Source organism: Piliocolobus tephrosceles, chromosome 21 (assembly GCF_002776525.5).
Source record: "Piliocolobus tephrosceles isolate RC106 chromosome 21, ASM277652v3, whole genome shotgun sequence".
Taxonomy (NCBI): domain Eukaryota; kingdom Metazoa; phylum Chordata; class Mammalia; order Primates; family Cercopithecidae; genus Piliocolobus; species Piliocolobus tephrosceles.
In genome coordinates, this window is record NC_045454.1 from 41,963,659 (window position 1) to 41,984,244 (window position 20,586).

Consider the following 20,586-nt stretch of genomic DNA (forward strand, 5'->3'; position numbering starts at 1 on the left):
GATCTCCTGATGTCGTGATTCACCTGCCTCGGCCTCCTGAAGTGCTGGGATTACAGGCTTGAGCCACCATGCCCAGCCACTTATTTTACTTTTTGAGACAGAGTTTCACTCTGTTGTCCAGGCTGGAGTGCAATGGCACCATCATGGCTCAATGCAGCATTGAACTCCCAGGCTCAGGTGATCCTCCCACCTCAGCCTTCCAAGTAGCTGGGACTACAGACATGGTCCACTATGTCTGGCTAATTTTTCTATGTATATATATTTTCAATTCTCATTCAACACCTTTGGTAAATTTTTGTATTTTTTGTAGAGACAGGGTTTCACCATCTTGCCCAGGCTGGTGTTGAACTCCTAGGCTCAAGTGATTCGTCTGCTTTACCCTTCCAAATATTTCAGTTTTTGAGAAAGGTCTCACTATGTTGCCTAAACTGGTCTTGAACTCCTGATCTCAAGCAATCCTCCTACCTCAGCCTCCCAAAGAGCTGGGAATGGCAAAAATGTTACTTATCAAAATGAAAGGCCAGGTGTGGTGGTTCACTCCTATAATCCCAGCACTTTGAGAGTGCAAGGCAGGCGGATCACCTGAAGTCAGGAGTTCAAGAGCAGCCTGGCCAACACAGTGAAACCCCATCTCTATTAAAAATACAACAATTTGCCGGGCGTGTTGGCACATGCCTGTAATCCCAGTTACTCCGGAGGCTGAGGCAGGAGAATCACTTGAACCTGGTAGGCAGAGGTTGCAGTGAGCTGAGATGGCGCCACTGCACTCCAGACAGGGAGACAGAGCAAGACCCTGTCTCAAAAAAACAAAAACAAAAACAAACAAAAAAACAAAACAAAACGAGAGAGAATAGATCATAGAATAAAAACATTTCAGCTCAAATTTTATTTAGTTAATTATTCTTTTTTGTAGCGTCGGAGTCTTGCTGTGTTACTCGGGCTGGCCTCAAGTGATCCTCTTGCCTCAATCTGCAAAATGCTGGGATTACAGACATGCACCACCACGCCAGGCCACAACCCAAACTTTAAAAAGAAAATCTAAGTGGTCTTAGAAGAGTTTGCAAGTCACCTGACCAGTGTGGTACCTCCTTAAGGAGGGCCTCTGAGGCCCAATGAAAAAGGCTTATATAAAAGGTTCATGACCAGCTCTGCCAGTGATGAACATGTGTCAAGTCGTTCTGCTGTCCCAACTCCTGGACCAAGGTGGCTCGGAATTAGCTTCAGCTAATACAGAACAAAGACGGGGGGCAGAAAGGCTCCCCAAACTTGCGCAAATCCAGTGAGAAAACACTTTGCACATCATCTGTCTCAGCTGTTCTGCAGGTGAGGCACACTCACAGCTGCACTACCCCAGGCAAGCAGTTGGCCAGGACTCGGGGTCCTCAGGGTTTCATCTCGGGGCCTCCGCCTGCACCAGCGAGTGGGCCTGGCTCAGGGCGAGCCTGTCCTTTTTTTCCTTCTGCAAGACCTGCTCCTCCCACAGCGCCTGGTCCACCTGATCGTCGGTGAGCACGACAGGCTTGTACTTCTCATCGAAGAGCCGCTCGTTGGTCTCGGAATGCAGCTGCTGCGGCCCGACCACCCGCAAATGCGCCGGCAGGTGCAGAAATTCGTCATCGTTGATATCGCAGTCGCGCATCCGGGCCCCCAGCACCCACCAGCGACCCACGAAGCCCACGTCCAGGACCCGGCCGGGGAAGTCGGTCCAGCGGGGCTGCAGGTAGCGGCAGCGCGCCTGGTAGAGGCTGGCCTGAGCGTCGAAGGGCGCCTCGTACACCAGGGAGCAGAGCCCCAGGTTGACGTGGCGCAGGCGGCCACAGCCCCGCAGCCAGAGCAGCCGCTGCACGAAGGCTTCGGACTCGCGGTTGCGGGTGGCCGGCGCCAGCAGCAGGAGGGTCCCCGACGCCTCCAGCAGCGCCTCCTCGAAAGCACCCTCGCTCGGCGCCAGCGTGAAGCAGGCCGCCGCGCCGCCCAGCAGCCCCACATACACGGCCGCGCGCCCCGGCCGGGCACTAGCCTCCGCCGCCGCGTCCCTGCAGGCCTCGGCGTAGTCCCGGAGCAGCGCGCGGGCCCAGGACCCTGAGGGGAGAGGAGCGCGGTAAGAGTGATCCGGCCGCGGCGGCCACCCACCCTGCCGCCTTCCGCAGCTACTCACCCAGCCGCGCCCACACTCCCGGCTTCGCCGCTGCAACGTCGCCCGCCTCTGCGCGGCGTCGGGACCAAAATCTCCTCAGAGCCGCCGCAGCCATCCTCTTCCGTCTTGGGGGTCCTTGCTCCGGGAAGAAACTCTTGATATCCTAAGTTAAGAGCCCGGGAGGCTCTTCTGCGCAAGCGCCAACTTTACCGGAAGTGGCTTCCCAACGGGAAAGGATAGAAAGAGGACCGGCGCCGGATGTTGCTGTCCGATCCGAGTCGGGTAGACGCTGACGGGTAGGCAAACTGCGCAGTCGCAGAGAGCCCCAGCCACGCCAGCCCAGGTGGCCTCCGGTGAGGGGGACGGAGCGCACCTGTGGCGACGGGGCGACGAGCTCAAGACTCCGTGGGTGCAGCTGGCCGCCAGGTAGGGCTGGGGGCCGAGGGACTGGCGTGGGGGCGTGGGGGGAGCGTGCCTGACCGGTCTCTGTCCTCAGCGAGGGATGCGAAGGCGCCCCTGAACGACCATGGCATCGGCTGACGACCAGGCCTTCCACGGTGAGTGCGGCCCCGACGAGGCCGGATCTCCTACTCCCGCCCCTTGCCAGAACCTCCCCGCCGTGCGGCTTCCAACTTCTCTACCCCGAACCCTAGGCGACTGTGAACCCTGACCCAGGAGTGAGACCCATCCCTGACTCGAACCCCGCCCCCGCCCTGAACTCAGACCTCAAACCCGAGCCTCATGTCCCCAGACCCTGACCCCATCCCAGGGCCAACCCTTAGTTGCAGTTCCACTTTAGGAGGAAGGGAACAGACGCCCTCCGGATGCCTCCAAACTGAGGAAGTTGGGCCCCACCTTGGGGGAGATCAATGGCTCAGCAGAGCGTCCGCCCCCAAATGAGCATTGACTTGGCTGGAGCCGAGTCGAATTCTTTCCACCCCTCAAGCGTGCGTGTGTCCCATATCCCTCCTCCACAGAATTCGAGGAGGCCACTAATCTTCTGGCTGAGACCCCAGATGCAGCCACAACCAGCAGAAGTGATCAGCTGACCCCACAAGGGCACGTGGCTGTGGCCGTGGGCTCAGGTGGCAGCTATGGAGCCGAGGATGAGGTGGAGGAGGAGAGTGACAAGGCCGCGGTGAGTCCCTGTGTCCTGCCTCTGTGCAGCCCCCGGCTGATCCAGGCTGTCGGGGCAGGCACTGAATGCCCCCAATGTGCAGCTCCTGCAGGAGAAGCAGCAGCAGCAGCCCGGATTCTGGACCTTCAGCTACTATCAGAGCTTCTTTGACGTGGACACCTCACAGGTCAGGCCTGGGGAGGCAGGTGGGGCGGGGCTCAGAGTTACGCTCAGGGTTCAGCGTATGGCGAGTGCTGGTGAAGGAACTGTGGTGCTCTCAAAGGGTTATGGTGGGACTGGGTATGGATCGGGACTGTAGGAACACAGGGGACACACACAATCTCGCGGGTTAGAGAAAGACCTCGTGGAGGTGAGGAATTGGCTGAAACCTAAAGGAGAAGGAACGCTTCCCCCGGGAATGGGGGAGGGGAGCTGAAGTATGTTCCAGGCAAAGGGAACAGCATATGCAGAAGACCAAAGATGGGTTGGGGGCAGTAGCTCCCGCCTGTAATCCCAGCACTTCGGGGGACCGAGGTGGGCAGATCACCTGAGCTGAGGAGTTCAAGACCATCCTGGCTAAAACGGTGAAACCCCGTCTCTACTAAAAATGCAAAAAATTATCTGAGCACGGTGGCGGGCGCCTGTAGTCACTGCTACTTGGGAGGCTGAGGCAGGAGAATGGCGTGAACCCGGGAGGCGGAGCTCACAGTGAGCTGAGATGGCGCCCCTACACTCCAGCCTGGGTGACAGAGCGAGACTCCGTCTCAAAACAAAAACAAGAGGGGGCTGGGCATGGTGGCTCACACCTGTAATCCTAGTACTTTGGGAGGCTGAGGTGGGCATATTACCTGAGGTCAGGAGTTCGAGACCAGCCTGGTCAACATGGCAAAACCCTGTCTCTACTAAAAGTACAAAAATTAGTCGGGCGTGGTGGCTCACACCTGTAATTCCAGCTACTCAGATGACTGAGCCAGGAGAGTTGCTTGAGCCGAGGAAGCAGAGGCTGCAGTGAGCGGAGATCGTGTCACTGCACTCTATCCAGCCTGGCCGACAGAGTGAGACTATGTCTCAAAAAAAAAAAAAAGAGGGAAAGGCTGAGTTCTTTCAGGTGGGGCATGGAGAGAGGAGGGTGGAGGTCAGCAGGGAAGGAGCCTCTCAGGACAAGGGAGAAGCTCCTGGCAGGCCTCCATCCTTGACCTCAGCCTTGCCCCCAGGTCCTGAACCGGATCAAAGGATCACTGCTGCCCCGGCCTGGCCACAACTTTGTGCGGCACCATCTGCGGAATCGGCCGGATCTGTATGGTGAGTGAGGTGCATTCGGTTCCTTGATGGATCACTCAACAAATGTGACCTGAGCTGCAGACGCCAGTGTACAGCTGAGGACAAATGAGTCACTCAGAGAGTGTGACTTACCTGCTGTTCAGGGAGACAGAGATATGAAGGACTGCAGAGGGTGGCGGGTAGAGAACATGTAAGAGGAGCGACCTTGCTGTTTTGCAGGGTGCAGGAGGGCAGGCCTCCCTGAGCAGGGTGAGGGAATGAGCCTTGTTGGCAACAGGAGGGGTAGGGGAGACCTAGGAAAAGAGGGTTCCAGAAACAGCGTAAGCTTCATGGCAGGAACTTGCATGAACTGCAGGGTGGCATTACCACTGAAGCAAATGAGCTGCAGGGAGGTCACAGGTCGGGGGACGGATCACACAGGCCTCACATGCTGTGGCAAGAAGGGATCGTTTTTTTTTTCTTTGGAAAAGAGTCTCGCTCTGTCACCCAGGCTGGAGTGCAGTGATGCGATCTCAGCTCACTGCAATCTTCGCCTCCCGCATTCAAGCGATTCTCCTGCTTCAGTCTCCTGAGTGGCTGAGATTACAGGCACGCACCACCATGCCCGGCTAATTTTTATATTTTTAGTAGGGATGGAGTTTCACCGTGTTAGCCAGGCTCGTCTCAAACTCCTGACCTCAGGTGATCCACCCGCCTCAGCCTCCCTAAGTGCTGGAATTAAAGGCGTGAGTCACTGTACCTGGCCGAGAATGGATCTTTAAGTTTTCTGAGGGTCCCTCTCGTCATCGTGGGTTGGGAGGGCAGAAGCCAGGAGGCTGGGATGGAGGCGGCCACATGGTGGGGACTGTGGATGTGGAGAGCGGCACTGGGTTCTGGAACATGCTGGGGAAGTAGAAGCGACTGGCTTTGCGGCTAGCTAGATGGGGGTGGGGGAGTGGGAGGGCAGGAGCTAAGGCAGGCTCTAGGGATTTCTGCCTAGATAGATTTGCCACTTATCCACAGGACCAGCTGGGCAGTGAGGGCAGAGCACCAGGGCATGGGTGAAGCCGCAGATGCCCACCTGGGAGCTTGAACTGGAGCCTGCAGTGCTCAGCGCAGAGCCCTGGGCTCTAGAGGAGGGATAAGGCCCTGGGCTTGAAGGAGGTCACACCAGGGGTGAATGCAGACATGGAAGGGGCCGAGGACTGGCCCGGCTGCTCCCCATGGCTGAAGGGGTCAGACAGTCAAAGAGGAGGTGACAGGGGTTGAGGAATTGGCACCAATGATGTGAGACACAGACCAAGGTGTGCAGTCCTGAGTGTTTCTGGGAGGGGGATGAACTGAGAGCCAGCACTGGGCTCAGCCACCAGGAGGCCCCCTGTGACCTGGTGAGTCAGGCAAGGTGCTTAGGAAGAGGCTGCGGTCTCAGCACAGTTCAGTCAGGACACATCTGTCTGCTTGTCCTGGGAGTGCAGGGCCCGGGACTCTGACTGTGCCCCCCATCCTCAGGCCCCTTCTGGATCTGTGCCACGTTGGCCTTCGTCTTGGCTGTCACTGGCAACCTGACGCTGGTGCTGGCCCAGAGGAGAGACCCCTCCATCCACTACAGCCCCCAGTTCCACAAGGGTAAGCAGGCGGGCAGGCCCAATGCCTGGCAGGGCCCCGGGGAGGCAGGGGGTGACTGCTTACCTTGCCTCCAGTGACCGTGGCAGGCATCAGCATCTACTGCTACGCGTGGCTGGTGCCCCTGGCCCTGTGGGGTTTTCTGCGGTGGCGCAAGGGTGTCCGGGAGCGCATGGGGCCCTACACCTTCCTGGAGACCGTGTGCGTCTACGGCTACTCCCTCTTTGTCTTCATCCCCATGGTGGTGAGTGTGGCCTGGCACGGAGTGGGTGGTGGCTGTGTGGGGACACTGGCATGGTCACCTGCTGCCTCATTCCCATGATGGTGAGGGTGGCCTGGTGCGGAGTGGGTGGTGGCTGTGGGGACTGGCATGGTCACCTGCCACCGTGTTGCTCCCAGGTCCTGTGGCTCATCCCTGTGCCTTGGCTGCAGTGGCTCTTTGGGGCACTGGCCCTGGGCCTGTCGGCCACCGGGCTGGTATTCACCCTCTGGCCTGTGGTCCGTGAGGACACCAGGCTGGTGGCCATGGTGCTGCTGTCTGCCGTTGTGCTGCTCCATGCACTCCTGGCCGTGGGCTGTAAGGTACGGGTCTGGGGTGGCCACAGGTGGGGCTGAGGGGCTGGGGGGGCGTGAGCTGGCCCTGCCTCTGACCCCAGGGGTCTTGTGCAGTTGTACTTCTTCCAGTCACTGCCTCCGGAGAACGTGGCTCCTCCACCCCAAATCACATCTCTGCCCTCAAACATCCCGCTGCCCCCTACCCTGCCAAAGTCCATGGCCCCCTCCTAGAAAGGCCCGGGTCCCACAGGTAAGGACTGTTCCCAGCTGGGCTAAGGGGGCTGCCCTCCCACCCCCAGTCAAGGTGAGGTTCTGGGGACGCTCCCAGACAATTCTTTCTTTCAGGCAACACCTAAGTGGACCAACCCCTCTGCCTGTCCTGCCCCCCAGATGATGACTGAAGGCTCCCTTGACACCTTGAGATGACTCTGCTACTTTTCAGACTTTTCTTACAAAGCAAACACTTTTATTTTCTATGCAAAGGTGATTCAGAGAATTTATATAAAGGCGGGAGAGGGGCAGCCGAGCAGGGAGCTTTGGGACAGGGCTGGGGCCCCCATATCCTCCTGGGCCACCTGCTTTCCCTCCCATGGCTCCCCTGGACAGGAGAGAGAGCCAAGGGGGCGCTCCAGCCTGGACAGCACCCGCTCCTGCCTGGGTGCACACATGGCAGGCCTGGGTCCGGGCCTGAGCTCCAGCATCTGAGTTTGGGGGTGTCAGAAACATGGGAGCAGAAGGAGAAGAAAACTGCCTGTGCTGCAACACGTTTCCTTGTTTATTTTTTCTTTCTTTTTCTTTTTTTTTTTTTTTCTGGAGGGAGAGGTCCCTGCAAGGTCCCTTCCCAGGCAGGGGAGGGACGGAAATGCCGTCACAGTAGTAGGGACTAGAGCGTCTACAAGGATGGAGGGGAGCTACTCAGGCCTAACATTAGCTACAAGGAAAAAGGACGCCTTCCGTGACAGATCTCTGAGGTGTCTGTGTCTGCCCCAAGTGGCCGGCAGTGGCCTTCCCTCCGGGCCCAAGGCCTGCAGCCACCTGCTCTAACTCTGGGTTGGGGGGTGCTGGGGGGACTGCAGGGGCTCGGGGACAGAACAGCAGCAAGAGGCAGGGGCCGAGGACGGAGGCCTTCCCGACAGTGGGGTGGGTTGTACATTCAAGTGTGAGGTGAACCCTTTGGTGGGGAGGGGGTCCCTGAAGCCTCGGCGGGGCCACCCCTCCCCGTGGCGCCTCTGAGTCTAGGGAGAGGGGCTGCTGGCTCGGCCCGGCCGGCCTGGCTTCACAGAGGGTCTGCGGATTGACACTGGTTCTTTTCGTAAAAAAATAAAATTAAAAAAAGCAGCATGTCACGTCCGTTGTGACCAAGGCCTGGTCGTCGAAGGGGAGGCCCCGCCTGGCCAGGCTACCTTCCCACTGGAGACAGGCAGGGGAACAGGTGCTAAGGGACCTGGCAGGCAGGGCTGGCAGGCCCCATGGCGCCTGTTCCAACAGATGACAATCCCAGGTCAGGGTGGAGCGGGCAGGAGGGGGACGAGGGCTCCCACGACATGATTTTGTGTAAAATATGGCAGCGACACACGCTCAGGGCTGGGAGGTGGGGGTTAGGGTGGGGATGGCGGCAACATCGTGTAAAAAAGTGTCCCAGTTCCCATAGCAAAGAGGGCTGTGACCGGGTGTTCGGGCTTCTCCAGTACAAGGGGGAAAGCCGCCCGGCGGGGGGGCGGGCGGGGACATCATTTGGTTTCCTGGTGCTGTCAGTCCGCGGGGCAGGCCCCTAGCTCCCGTAGTGCATGGTGTTGGTCGGGATGGACATGGGCGACGCCATGGAGATGGCAGGGCCGCCCATGGTGAACTGGCTGTTGACTGCATAGTGGGCACTGGTGCCGCCACCACCGCTGCCCTGGGCGCCGGAGGACCCTGTGGAGCAGGCGATGGCAGTGAGGGGCTGCCCTGGCCCACCCAGCCCCCAGGCAGAGTCAGAGAGAGAGAGAAAGGGCAGGCAAGAGGGCAGGCGGGCGGCCAGACAGAGGATGGCGACTCACACGCTAGCTCGGCCCCCACGGGCCCTGCCCCCGCCGCCCTCATTACCTTGGACAATCCCCGTGCTCATTATGGAGCCCATCCGGGAGTGGGTGTGATTGACAATCCCCGTGTTGGCTGCGCAGCAAGAGGGAGGAAAGAAGGAAGGGAGACGGCGTCACCGCCCCCAGCCACCCAGCCCATGCGCAGCAGCAGGCTGCAGAGCGAGGCAGAGAGGACGGAGGGCCTCGGCCGAGAGCCCCCTGGAAGAGGAAAAGGCGAAAGGACCAAGCACAGGCCGACCCTGGTTGCCACAGGCCCTTCCCGGCCTCTGGGCAGTCCTGGGCACGGCTCTCTGCTGCCCCTGGCCCTGGGGGACACTCACCTAAAGGAATCAGGTTGTTGTGGCCCACGCTGGAGCCACTGGCAATAACACTGCTCAGGTCGTAGGCGGTCGGCATCCCTGTGCCCAGAGAGGGAGACGTCAGGGCTGGAGGCACGGGCCAGGCCTGCAGTAAGGGTGGCCTCCCGGGTTGGCTGGGCATTGGGGCGTGCCCTGCTCACCTGCCACGGCCATCCCGCTGCTGAGGTTGTAGGTGCTGCCCGTGTTCCACATGTTTTCCGAGGGAGATGTGTAGTGGGAGCCGGGTGGGGGTGAGGGTGTCGTGCCCGTGTATCTGTGACAGAGACAGAGCCATGGGCAGGGGCAAGGGGGCTGCAGGGCCAGGGCGCCCCCACCCCGTGCAGGTAGGGTGCCCCTCCTACCTGAAGAAGGGGTTTTTCAGATCCAGGAGGTTACTGGACTTAGAGCCGGTCTGGTCCACCTGGGCCACAATACTGATGTCGTAGCTCTGTCTGTGGAGAGGGTGCAGGCCGCGGCGTGAGTGGCTGGGCAGATGGACCCCTGCCCCCCACCACCAGCCCCAGGGAGCAGTCACACCTCTTGTTGGCAATAAGCAGACATGTCCCTGAGAGCGTGTCCCCTGCCTTGGCGAACAGTGGTGACTGGAACAGGCACCGCACCTGGTACCAGTGAGTCAGGGGCTCTGTCGGGGCTGTGGACAGCCACACGGTCATTCTGTGGAGCAGGGACAGGCACGTACTTGACTGGGCCAGCGCCATCACTGGAGCCACCACCTTGTATGCCTTGAGTCCTCCCCAAGCACCTGCCCCCTCTGCCAGGGACCCCTGGGACCCTGGAGCAGAGACGGGCTGGCCCCCAGGCATTCCCAGACACATACATGAGCAGGCACACATGTACACACGAGGGAGCTGCAGCCACGAGATCCCTCCTCACCCTGACATGTGCCAAGAGACAGACACAGGCCCATGAGGGACAGACACTGGGAACACAGGACACAGGACACACACACACCACACACACACCCCACCCACAACAGTCTCTTGCTCTGAGACAGGCTCTCATTCCCATTGGAAGGGATGGTGGAACCTGGAGCCACGTTCCACCCTCCCAGTCAGGTTGTAGCTGCAGGAAGCCCTGGGAGTGGGGAGGAGGCAGCACGGGCTGCTCTGCGGCACTCACATGGAGCCGATGAAAGCAACGTCAAACCAGAAAGCCAGGCCATGGACCAGCCCTGAATGCAGCATGTGGAATTTGAATGGGATTTCTATCCTGGAAGGCAAAGGGCAGTGGCTGCTGGGGAAGCCAGACAGGCGCTGCCAAGAGAGAAGAGGGGGTGCCAGGTGCAGAGGCCCGGGGCCCCCGCCCACCACCTGCCCTGGGACGGCAGGATGCCAGTGGCCCTGACCTCGGCCTGAGGCAGGCCTGGGAGGATGGAGTGTGGGTGCCGGTACCTGTGCAAATCTCCTTCTTTGGCTTCTAAGAAGTTCACTGTGTACTTGACAGACTTGGCCATCAGGATCCGGATGTCAAATGTGTCCTAGGAGAGAAAACAGGTGTGACCTGGCATCTGGTGCCAAGGCCGACATAGAAGGCGAGAGCCCTGCCCCTCCCCCCAGGTCTGGCCACGGCTTCTAGGCTGTGCAGCTAAAACCAGCTTGATCTCAGACACGCTGCAAGGAGGGTGAACTGGCACAACGCCACCAAGGGCAATTAGGTGACAGCTCTCAAAATGACAAGTGTTTATCTACATAAAAGATTTGGCACTATAGGAATTTAACCTCCAGATACATGAATACATCAACAAACTTACATGTATAATTACAGATTGTCCGTGGTAGCGACACACTGGAAACCATCTAATTAAACTAATGATGGCTCACCCATCAAAGACCATGCAGACGTGAGAAAGAATGAAGAGGCTCTTTATGAACAGATGGGGAAGGATCTCCAAGTTAAATCATTAAGCAAGTTAACCAAAAAAGCAAGTTAAAGAACTAGGTGCTAGGCGGGTGTGGAATTGCATGCCTGTAACTCCAGCTACTCAGGAGACTGAGGCAGGAGGATCACTTAAGCCCAAGACTGTGAATCAAGCCTGGGAAACACAGGGAGACCCTGTCTCCTAAAAACATCCTCAACAACAACCCTGTTGCTGCTGTGCACTCCCAGCGATGTTTGTATCTAACACACCTGCCATGAACTATGGCAACCAAATAAATATAAAAAAAGAATAAACCAGTTGTTGGCAGCACTGGTGACCAACCAGAGCAGCCAGGACTTCGGGGATCAAGCTCCTGGAAAGGAGGGAAGTGCCGTTTCTGGAGGGAGCCCTTTCTGGCCTCTGCCTTTTCCCCATGGGAAGGGCAGAAAACGGCCACCTCGACCTTTCAGCAGCTTTCCTGGGGGGGAAAGCAAAATGGGAGCTCAAGGTTACCAAGGCAGCTTGGACTCAAGGGGCCGTGATGTCAAAGCAAAGGGCAATAAGTGCAGGAGGGCGAGGTGGGTGGTGCAGACTCAGTGCACTTGTGAAATTGGCCAACTCCTGAGCTTCAAGTGGGGCAGGGCATCAGAGGCTAAGACACCAAGCAGAAAGCTGCTAATAAGAGGCTTAAGGCCAGGTGCAGTGGCTTACACCTATAATCCCAGCACTTTGGGAGGCCAAGGCGGGCGGATCACCTGAGGTCAGGAGTTCAAGACTAGCCTGGGTAACACAATAAGGCCCCACATCTACAAAAAAATAAATTGGCTGGGCATGGTGGCACACTCCTATAGTCCCAGCTACTTGAGAGGCTGAGGCAGGAGGATCACTTGTATCTGGGAGGTCGGGGCTGAAGTAAGCCATGAAGTGATTGAGCCACTGTACTCCAGCCTGGGGAACAGAGTGAGACCCTGTTTCAAAAAACAACAATAAAACCTAACGGGTGGTTCAGCAGCATATTGGTAATGAGGCTAACCACTGGGCTTGCATTAAGAGTACCGAGGGCTGTACCCTGAAGGAGCCGCTTCTCAAACTGTGGTCCCTTCCAAGGCACCCTCATAATAATACAAAATTTTCATACCACCAAAATATTTCCTGCTTTTTTCACTCATTCACTCCCCAGTGATATCACAAAAGACTGAACACGCTGGGCATGGTGGCTCATGCCTGTGATCCCAGCACTTTGGGAGGCCGAGGTGGGTGGATCACCTGAGGTTAGGAATTCAAGACCAGCCTGGCCAACATGGTCCAAACCCCATCTCTACTAAAATTACAAAAATTAGGCGGGTGTGGTGGTGCATGCCTGTAGTCCCAGCTACTCAGGAGGCTGAAGCAAGAGAATTGCTTGAACCCTGGGGGCGGAGGTTGCAGTGAGCCAAGATTGCGCCACTGCACACACCAGCCTGGGTGAAAGAGCTAGACTCTGTCTCAAAAAAAAAAAAAAAAAAAGTGGGGGGCGGGGCTGTGTGTGGTGGCTCACGTCTGTAATCCCAGCATTTTGGGAGGCTGAGGCAGGCGGATCACCTAAGGTCAGGAATTTTAGACCAGCCTGGCCAACATAGCAAAACCCCATCTCTACTAAAATTACAAAAAATTAGCTGGGAGTAGTGGCAAGCGCCTGTAATCCCAGCTACTCAGGAGGCTTAGAATTGCTTGAGCCCGGGAAGTGGAGGTTGCAGTGAGCTGAGATCATGCCACAGCACTCCAGCCTGGGCAACAGAGCAAGATTCCGTCTCAAAAAAAAAAAAAAAGAAAATGGATGGAAAAGACAGAAAAGAGTATAAGAATCATCTGAGATATGGTGAAAAGGTCCACTGTACATATAATTGGAATCCCAGAAGGAGAAAGAGAATGGGGCAGAGGTAGTGTTTAAAGAGATATTATCCAAGATTGTCCAAGAGTTTCCCAAAACAAATGAAAAACATCAAGAGCAGGGGGAAAACAGAATAAAACGAAACTTTTTTTTTTTATTTTGAGACAGAGTCTCGCTCTGTTACCTAGGCTGGAGTGCAGTGGCGCGATCTCGGCTCACTGCAAGCTCCGCCTCCCGAGTTCACGCCATTCTCCTGCCTCAGCCTCCCAAATAGCTGGGACTACAGGCGTCCCCACCACGCCTGACTAATTTGTTTTGTTATTTTTAGTAGAGACGGGGTTTCACCCTGTTAGCCAGAATGGTCTCGATCTCCTGACCTCATGATCCACCTGCCTCAGCCTCCCAAAATGTTGGGATTACAGGCATGAGCCACTGTGCCCAGCCTGGAAACTTATTTTTTTAAAGGAAGGCAAAAAAGTAAAGAAACAGGTCAGATTAATAGAAAAATAAAAGATCACAGATTTACACCCACACAAGTTTATTAAATGTAAATGGTCTAAATATTCTAAAAGACAAAAATGTTCAATCTTGTTTGAAAAAAAAAAAACTCAAGACCCCAATTGTATGCTACTTACAAAAAACAAATCTTTTTTTTTTTTTTTTTTTGAGACGGAGTCTTGCTCTGTCGCCCAGGCTGGAGTGCAGTGGCGCGATCTCAGCTCACTTCAACCTCTGCCTCCCGAGTTCATGCCATTCTCCTGCCTCAGCCTCCCGAGTAGCTGGGACTATAGGACCCTGCCACCACATCCGGCTAATTTTTTTGTATTTTTAGTAAAGACGGGGTTTCACCGTGTTGGTCTCAATCTCCTAACCTTGTGATCTGCCCACCTCGGCCTCCCAAAGTGCTGGGATTACAGGTGTGAGCCACCATGCCCAGCTTTTTTTTCCTTTTGATTTTTCTGAATCATGGATGTATCAAAAATCTCAAGTAAAATCAATCAATAAATCACATCAGCTCACCAAGGATAAATTCATCTAGTAACGGTTCTTTTTTATTTTTATTATTTATTTTATTTATTTATTTTTTTGAGACGGCGTCTCGCTCTGTGGCCCAGGGCCCAGGCTGGAGTGAGTGGCGCCATCTTGGCTCACTGCAAGCTCCGCCTCCCAGGTTCCCGCCATTCTCCCGCCTCAGCCTCCCGAGTAGCTGGGACCACAAGCGCCGCCACCACGCCCGGCTCATATTTTGTATTTTTAGTAGAGGCGGGGTTTCACCATGTTAGCCAGGATGGTCTCGATCTCCCGACCTTGTGATCCACCTGCCTCGGCCTCCCAAAGTGCTGGGATTACAGGCGTGAGCCACCGCGTCCGGCCTATTTTAATTTTAAAAATAGTGATGGTGTCTCTATGTTGCCCAGGCTGATCTTGAACTCCTGAGCCTAAATGCCCCTCCTGCCTTAGCCTCATCTAATAATGGGCCGCATGTATTGCATGTTTGCTGTATGCTAAGTGTCTACATGCATTGACACTTTTGGCCCAAATCTTTGTGAGAGAGCTCTGTGCAGGGCAGAGGAGAGGCCTCAGAGAGGGGCCGTAGCTTCCTGAGGGCTGCACAGCTGCAGAGCAATGGCAAGTGATCACTGCAGCAGTGCCCTGGAGGCCTTACTCACCACCACAGGCTGCCGGAAATACTCATCCACCGCGGCGCCTCGGAGGGCCGACAGGTCCACTCCATGGAACGATGGCTGGTACCTGTGGACAGGCCCCAGCCCCACAGCAAAGTCAGGGCTGCAGAAGAGGCAGGTGGGGTAGCCCTGCCTTTTCTCCTAGTCAGCCCTCATCTAGCCCAAGTCTTTCAGAAAAAGAGGAGTGGGGACCCCCTTGGGAGCTGGGGTGTCCCTGAGAAGGCAGGCTGTGGGGCCCAGGCGGGACACCAGGGCACACTCACCAGAAGTTGGCCTTGGTGAACTGCTCCATGTAGAGCTGCTCATCCGTGAAGGGTGCAAGGTGGACATCACCAATGGTAGGAAACATGTTTCCTGGGAGTGGGGCAGGGAGGGGTGCCGGTGTCAGGTGACGCATCCCACAGTGCCTGGCAGAGCTTTCTTTCTTTTTTTTTTTTTGAGACAGAGTCTCGCTGTAACCCAGGCTGGAGTACAGTGGCCGGATCTCAGCTCATTGCAAGCTCCGCCTCCCGGGTTCACGCCATTCTCCTGCCTCAGCCTCCCGAGTAGCTGGGACTACAGGTGCCGGCCACCACGCCTGGCTAGTTTTTGTATTTTTTAGTAGAGACGGGGTTTCACCGTGTTAGCCAGGATGGTCTCGATCTCCTGACCTCGTGATCCGCCCGTCTCGGCCTCCCAAAGTGCTGGGGTTACAGGCTTGAGCCACCGCGCCCGGCCCAGAGCTTTCAAAGAACACCAAGACCCCTAACCCTGGGTGCTCCCAGCCTGTCATCCATTCGTTCCTGCACTCCTGTGACAGCATAACCGAGCGCCTATTCTGATAAGTGTTGCATCACCACCACGGGCACTTGACCTGCACCAGCTCATGGATTCCACCTGAGACTGGGAGGCCGGTGGCTCATCTTTATGTCCCATTACTAGGCCTGGGAGCTGTGAGGGACCTGCTAGAGCCTCACAGGGAAGCGAGCAGTGCCCAGGATGCGGCCAGGCGCTGCCTCTCAGGCCCTGCCGCCTGTGCACGTATGCAGCCGGGAAAGCAAAGCAAAGTTGCTCTGGACAGAGGGAGGGTGGTCCCCAGGCTACCCCAGCACCACTGGGGACCTCAGTTGAGGCCAAGAGCCGGTGGGGGAAGCTGAATCCACACCATAGGGGCTGCCTAGGTTCTGGCACAGGCACCCAGCCGGCAGGGTGGGCCACTTGGCCTGCCTGGTCTGGGCACACAGACTGAGAGGGAAGGGCAGGGCCTCCCTCTGTGACTCAAGGGCAGACACATGAGTCAGGGCCAGCAGCAGGGAGGGCCAGGGCCCCACAGCCCCGCCTGCCCAAAGGAGCACCTGGCCTCCAGATGTAGGCCCCCCAGCCTGGCAAGCCGGGGGAGGAGGTCCTGAGGTATCAGTGGGACTCTGCCTCCTCCTTACGCTACCAGGCTGTACCCGAGGCGAGAGCTGCAGGGCTGCAGCTGCTGGAACGGGGAGGGAGATGCACATGCTGCAGCTTCTGCCCTGGGGGACCTGGGGGCACCATGGGAAGTGAGCCAGCCTGGAAGGAACCTCTGGCTCCTGCTGACCAGGAGCATGTGACTGGGAGAGGGGAGGACCGCCTTTAACCCCTGGAGCACCCCCCCCAACAGGCTCAGCCTCCCCCGTCCCCACAAGCTGGCTGCTGGGCCGTGGGGGGTGCATGCAGCTGCCCACAGAGCCTGACTCCCGTCTGGCCTCATATCCCATCAGGAGGGGCCCCCTCTGCTGGGGCTGTCCCCACCCCCACCCCCACCATCAGGGCCGAAGGGGAGGATAGTGGGGCCCACAGCCCCTGGAGCAGCCTTGCCTCCCATACTCACACCCGAGACATGGGACACAGCTGGGGGACGCCACTTCCCACCTCCAGGAGCACAGCCAGCCAGGACCCTAGGGCCAGGATCCAGGGAGGGCCAGAGGACTCTAGTGGAAGCTTTCCCCCGCCCCTGCCTGCACAGGCCCTACCAGCCTGCTGCTGCCCACGCTCCATCCCACGGCTGCTACCCTGGCTGGGGACCCGTCCCCTGCCACACGCACACACAGCTGCTTGCCTGTACAGAAATGTTCAGATACGCATGTACCTAGCATGAGAAGAGCCACAGACATATGCCTCAGGCGTCAGCGCTGCAGAGACCCCAAGACAGATGGGCAGATAGAAACAGTCACCTAGGCCAGGCACAGTGGCTCACGCCTATAATCCCAGCAGTTTGGGAGGCTGAGGCGGGCGGATCACCTGAGGTCAGGAGTTCGTGACCAGCCTGACCAACACGGTGAAACCCTGTCTCTCCTAAAAATACAAAACTTAGCCGGGCATGGTGGTACATGCCTGTAATCCCAGCTACTCGGGAGGCTGAAGCATGAAAATCGCTCTAACTGGGGAGGTGGAGGTTGCAGTGAGCCGAGATCGTGCCACTGCACTCCAGCCTGGGCAACAAGAGTGAAACTCTGTCTCAAAAAAAGCAGCAGTCACCCAGTGACCAGAGGCCATGCCCAGAGGCACGGATGGGAGTGACAGGTGGGCTTGCCAGACAGCTACCTCACCTCCTCACACATGTACACCCGCAGCCACACCCCTGCATTTGTACACATGTTCGCCCACCCCACCGCCTGGACTGTGAGGAGAGCAGGGCTTGTTGGGGAACTGCTGATTCACAGAACCTGTCCCAATCCCCACTCACAGCCAGAGACTGTCCTGCAGGAGCAGGACATGGGATGGCAGAGGTGCCAGGAGCTCCTCCGTACCCTGTGCGGGCGGGTGGGCAGCTGGGTGTCTGGCCGTATTTGGGGCCCGGGACTCCAGAAGCCACAGCTGGCTGGAGTGGGGTTGGGGTGGGAGTGTGGAGAAAGCCCAGGCTTCCCTGCACCCTGGGCCACCGACAGCAAGCAGGGAGCTGAAGCACTGACGGCCTGGATCTGCGGCAGCAGGGGCTCCACCGAGGGGCCCGGCCTGTGCACCCGCAATGCTCACCGCTGGGCTTCAGGTACTTCTTGGCGTGGAGGTAGCTCTCCAGCATGCGCTCGTTGAAGAGCATGTAGCCCATGGGCTCCGAGATGATGATGTCCACCTGCTCGGGGAGCGACACCTCCTCCACCTTGCCCGGGATGACCACGATGCGGTCTGTCAGGTTGTTACTCTTCACCAAGACCTGCAGGCGGGCAGGGCCGTGTGGGCTTCCCTGCGTCTTCCTGCCGTGGGGCCCTCCCTAGACCACCTCTCAAAGGACAGACTCCACCTGCACATGGCCATCGGGTCCCCCTCTGCCTCCTTCGCTGGTGCCCAACTATGGCTGCGATTGGCCATAGCCTGTTAAGAGCTCACTGTGGGCCGGGTGCAGTGCCTCACACTTGCAATCCCAGCAGTTTGGGAGGCCGAGGCAGGCAGATTGCTTGAGCTCATAAGTTGGGAGATTAGTCTGGCCAACATGGCAAAACCCTGTCTCTACTAAAAATACAAAAAAAAAAAAAATTGAGACAGATTCTCACTCTGTTGTCCAGGCTGGAGGTAGTGGTGCCATCTCGGCTCACTGCAACCTCTGCCTCCCAGATTCTAGCGATTCTCCCACCTCAGCCTCCTGAGTGGCTGGGACTACAGGCACCCACCACCATGCCCGGCTAATTCTTTGTATTTTTAGTAGAGACGGGGTTTCGCCATGTTGGTCAGGCTGGTCTCGAACTCCTGACCTCAGGTGATCCGCCCGCCTAAGCCTCCCAAAGTGGTAGGATTAGAGGACAGCAGCGTTGGCCGTGTGAAGACCTGGAAGGAGTCTGAATGTCACTACGGACACAATGCAGCTAAAGCAACAGCGGCATGGCTGGGCATGGGGGTGCTCTGCAGCTGCAAGACAGAGCAAGGAGGGCCCCTCCATGACCCAGGTGACCCCAGATCCATGGGAGAGGCAGAGCAGGGAGAGGAAGGTGCAGCCTCTGCTGGTGTGAGCGGACGCTCACGTCTACAGCCATGGAACAGCTTTGCTCAGACTTTATGGCCGTAGCTCCTCTCTCGTGGTGGGGCTAGTGGGTGGGAGCAGGGGTATGTGAGGACAGCACGCTGTTTGCTCTTTTTTAGCTTTTACATTTTGAACTTTGTGAATGAAGGTTTCAGTGCAAAAAAAAAGAAAGAAAACAGGGAAATGACCTGTGCCCCTGATTGCCAGTCATGAGGGGAAATCATCTCAGGCCTTGAAGCCCCTCCCTGCAATGACTGTTTTGGGGACAACAAAGAGATCAAAGCACAGAAGTAACGCCCCTAGCCCCCTGGGGGTTCCCAGGCTTCTCTAGGCTAGGGCTGGCATGGCACTCATGGGCGAGGACGAGGCTGGGTGGGCACCAGCGGGCCACTGACCTCAGCGTGCTGGGCCATGGTGCTGGCCTCCACCGCGTAGATTTTCCGTGCTCCAGCTTGGGCGGCAAAAAACGACAGGATCCCGGAGCCACAGCCAACGTCAAGAACGATCTAAGGGAGGAGTGGGAGGTGAGAGCCAGGCACAGGAGGTGATGGTGATCAGGAGGTGACAGTGATCATAAGGGATGTGCAAGTCATGAGGTGTCAACACCTGGGTCTGTCTTCACTCTCAATGTTTGCCCTTTATGGACTCTTGGTCAAAATGAAGCGAGAACTCAAGATGAGCCATGGGCCAGTCCTCTGGGAGAAGCCCTGGGGAAGCTCCCGGTCAGCCCCAACCTTGGGGCCTGCAGCCCTCCAGATCGTCTGGGGCGAGAAGCATGGGCCTCCCCTGGAAGCTCACTGCCAGTTGAAAAGCATTTTTCCAGGGCCTCTGCAGTTTTAGCATGGAGGAAAGGGCCCGAGGTGTCGGCGGCAGCGTCTCCCAGTTCCATGCTGACTCGTGGTGCCTGGAGAAGTAGCCTGTCTTGGCTGGGGTAGGTGAGCCGCCCAAGCCCCGGGGCCAGCTGGGTTCCCCGCAGGGCTACTGGCCCCTGTGATGGTCACTCATGGCAGAGTCCAGGCCAGGGTCTGGGAGAACACACCACCTGTTCTGGATTTGTGGGATTGCTTCCACACGAGCAGACCAAGGGCAGACATTCCTGGTGGTGATAGGCATGAGCTTTTGAAGGACAAATGCTCTCGGCACAGTGAGTGCCTGCAAGGGAAGCTGGCGTCAGGTGGGAAGGCCTCAGGGTACCGCTCAGAGCTCCAGATGAATCAGGAAATGAATCTCCATCTAGGGAGCGGGAAGGGACTTCACCAACAGAGGATGCCCTTCCCAGACCTCGGTGGCCGGGAGGAGGCTCGGCATGGCCCAGCCAGGGCCGACACTCCTTCCCTGGGGCCCAGGGCCTACCGTCCTCTGGGATGGTAAGTGATGCTAGAGGGGCATGACCCAGACGCTGGATGAGGAAGATCCACGTAGAGAGATCCCCAAAATACTCGGAGGAAGAAAACAGGCTTCCATTTGATTCAAAAGAGAAAACAGGCCGGGTGTAATCTCAGCACTTTGGGAGGCTGAGGTGGACGAACTGCTTGAGGCCAGAAGTTTGAGACCAGCCTGGGCAACATGGCAGAACCCCATCTCAAGTAAAAATACAAAAATCAGCCAGGCACGGTGGCACATGACTGTAATCCCAGCTACTTGGGTGGCTGAGGCACAAGAATTGCTTGAACCCAGGAGGCGGAGGCTGCAGTGAGCTGAGATTGTGCCACTGCGCTACAGCCTGGGGGACAAAGTGATAATCTATCCCCAAAACAGAAAGAGAAAACAAAAACTGAGTAAGCTGGGTGCGGTGGCTCATGTCTGTAATCCAAGCATTTTGGGAGGCTGAGGTGGGTGGATCACGAGGGTCAAGAGATCGAGACCATCCTGGCTAACATGGTGAAACCCCGTCTCTACCAAAAACACAAACATTAGCTGGGAGAGGTGGCATGCGCCTGTAGTCCTAGCTACTCAGGAGGCTGAGGCAGGAGAATTGCTTGAACCTGGGAGGCAGAGATTGCAGTGAGCCAAAATTATACCACTGCACTCCAGCCTGGGCAACAGAGCAAGACTCCATCTCAAAAAAAAAAAAAAAAAA

At 57.2% G+C, this 20,586-nt stretch overlaps 3 protein-coding genes across 5 annotated transcripts in view; 1 reads left to right on the forward strand and 2 right to left on the reverse strand.

The window, feature by feature from the left end:
• Positions 1 to 858: 858 nt before the first annotated feature.
• Positions 859 to 2,628, reverse strand: TIMM29 (translocase of inner mitochondrial membrane 29). Its single transcript, XM_023194168.2, has 2 exons — positions 2,156 to 2,628; positions 859 to 2,079 (listed from the first exon to the last, which is right to left on the reverse strand). Exons 1-2 carry the CDS (start codon positions 2,247 to 2,249, stop codon positions 1,391 to 1,393), a joined length of 783 nt encoding a protein of 260 aa, XP_023049936.1. The 5' UTR covers positions 2,250 to 2,628; the 3' UTR covers positions 859 to 1,390.
• YIPF2 (Yip1 domain family member 2) lies at positions 1,953 to 8,030 on the forward strand. Of its 3 annotated transcripts, none has more exons than XM_023194165.3 (11): positions 1,953 to 2,560; positions 2,631 to 2,691; positions 3,112 to 3,272; positions 3,355 to 3,438; positions 4,466 to 4,553; positions 5,163 to 5,255; positions 6,021 to 6,137; positions 6,212 to 6,378; positions 6,534 to 6,716; positions 6,804 to 6,939; positions 7,018 to 8,030. In XM_023194165.3, exons 2-10 carry the CDS (start codon positions 2,661 to 2,663, stop codon positions 6,918 to 6,920), a joined length of 1,041 nt encoding a protein of 346 aa, XP_023049933.1. In that variant the 5' UTR covers positions 1,953 to 2,560; positions 2,631 to 2,660; the 3' UTR covers positions 6,921 to 6,939; positions 7,018 to 8,030. The 3 variants fall into 3 exon arrangements, with proteins under 3 accessions (XP_023049933.1, XP_023049932.1, XP_023049935.1); XM_023194164.3 differs by having other exon boundaries at positions 1,963 to 2,560; positions 7,035 to 8,030; XM_023194167.3 differs by lacking the exon at positions 5,163 to 5,255 and having other exon boundaries at positions 1,994 to 2,560; positions 7,035 to 8,030.
• The window catches only part of CARM1 (coactivator associated arginine methyltransferase 1), a 32,308-nt gene continuing 18,855 nt past the window's right edge, over positions 7,134 to 20,586 (reverse strand). The window contains exons 6-17 of the mRNA XM_026455623.2: positions 18,902 to 19,012; positions 17,528 to 17,705; positions 14,806 to 14,896; positions 14,528 to 14,609; positions 10,521 to 10,606; positions 10,249 to 10,338; positions 9,646 to 9,783; positions 9,471 to 9,560; positions 9,270 to 9,382; positions 9,091 to 9,168; positions 8,775 to 8,843; positions 7,134 to 8,603 (exon numbers count right to left, since the gene is read on the reverse strand). Of these exons, the coding sequence (XP_026311408.1) occupies positions 8,461 to 8,603; positions 8,775 to 8,843; positions 9,091 to 9,168; positions 9,270 to 9,382; positions 9,471 to 9,560; positions 9,646 to 9,783; positions 10,249 to 10,338; positions 10,521 to 10,606; positions 14,528 to 14,609; positions 14,806 to 14,896; positions 17,528 to 17,705; positions 18,902 to 19,012 (1,269 nt within the window). The 3' untranslated portion in view covers positions 7,134 to 8,460. The remainder of the gene's footprint in view (positions 8,604 to 8,774; positions 8,844 to 9,090; positions 9,169 to 9,269; positions 9,383 to 9,470; positions 9,561 to 9,645; positions 9,784 to 10,248; positions 10,339 to 10,520; positions 10,607 to 14,527; positions 14,610 to 14,805; positions 14,897 to 17,527; positions 17,706 to 18,901; positions 19,013 to 20,586) is intronic.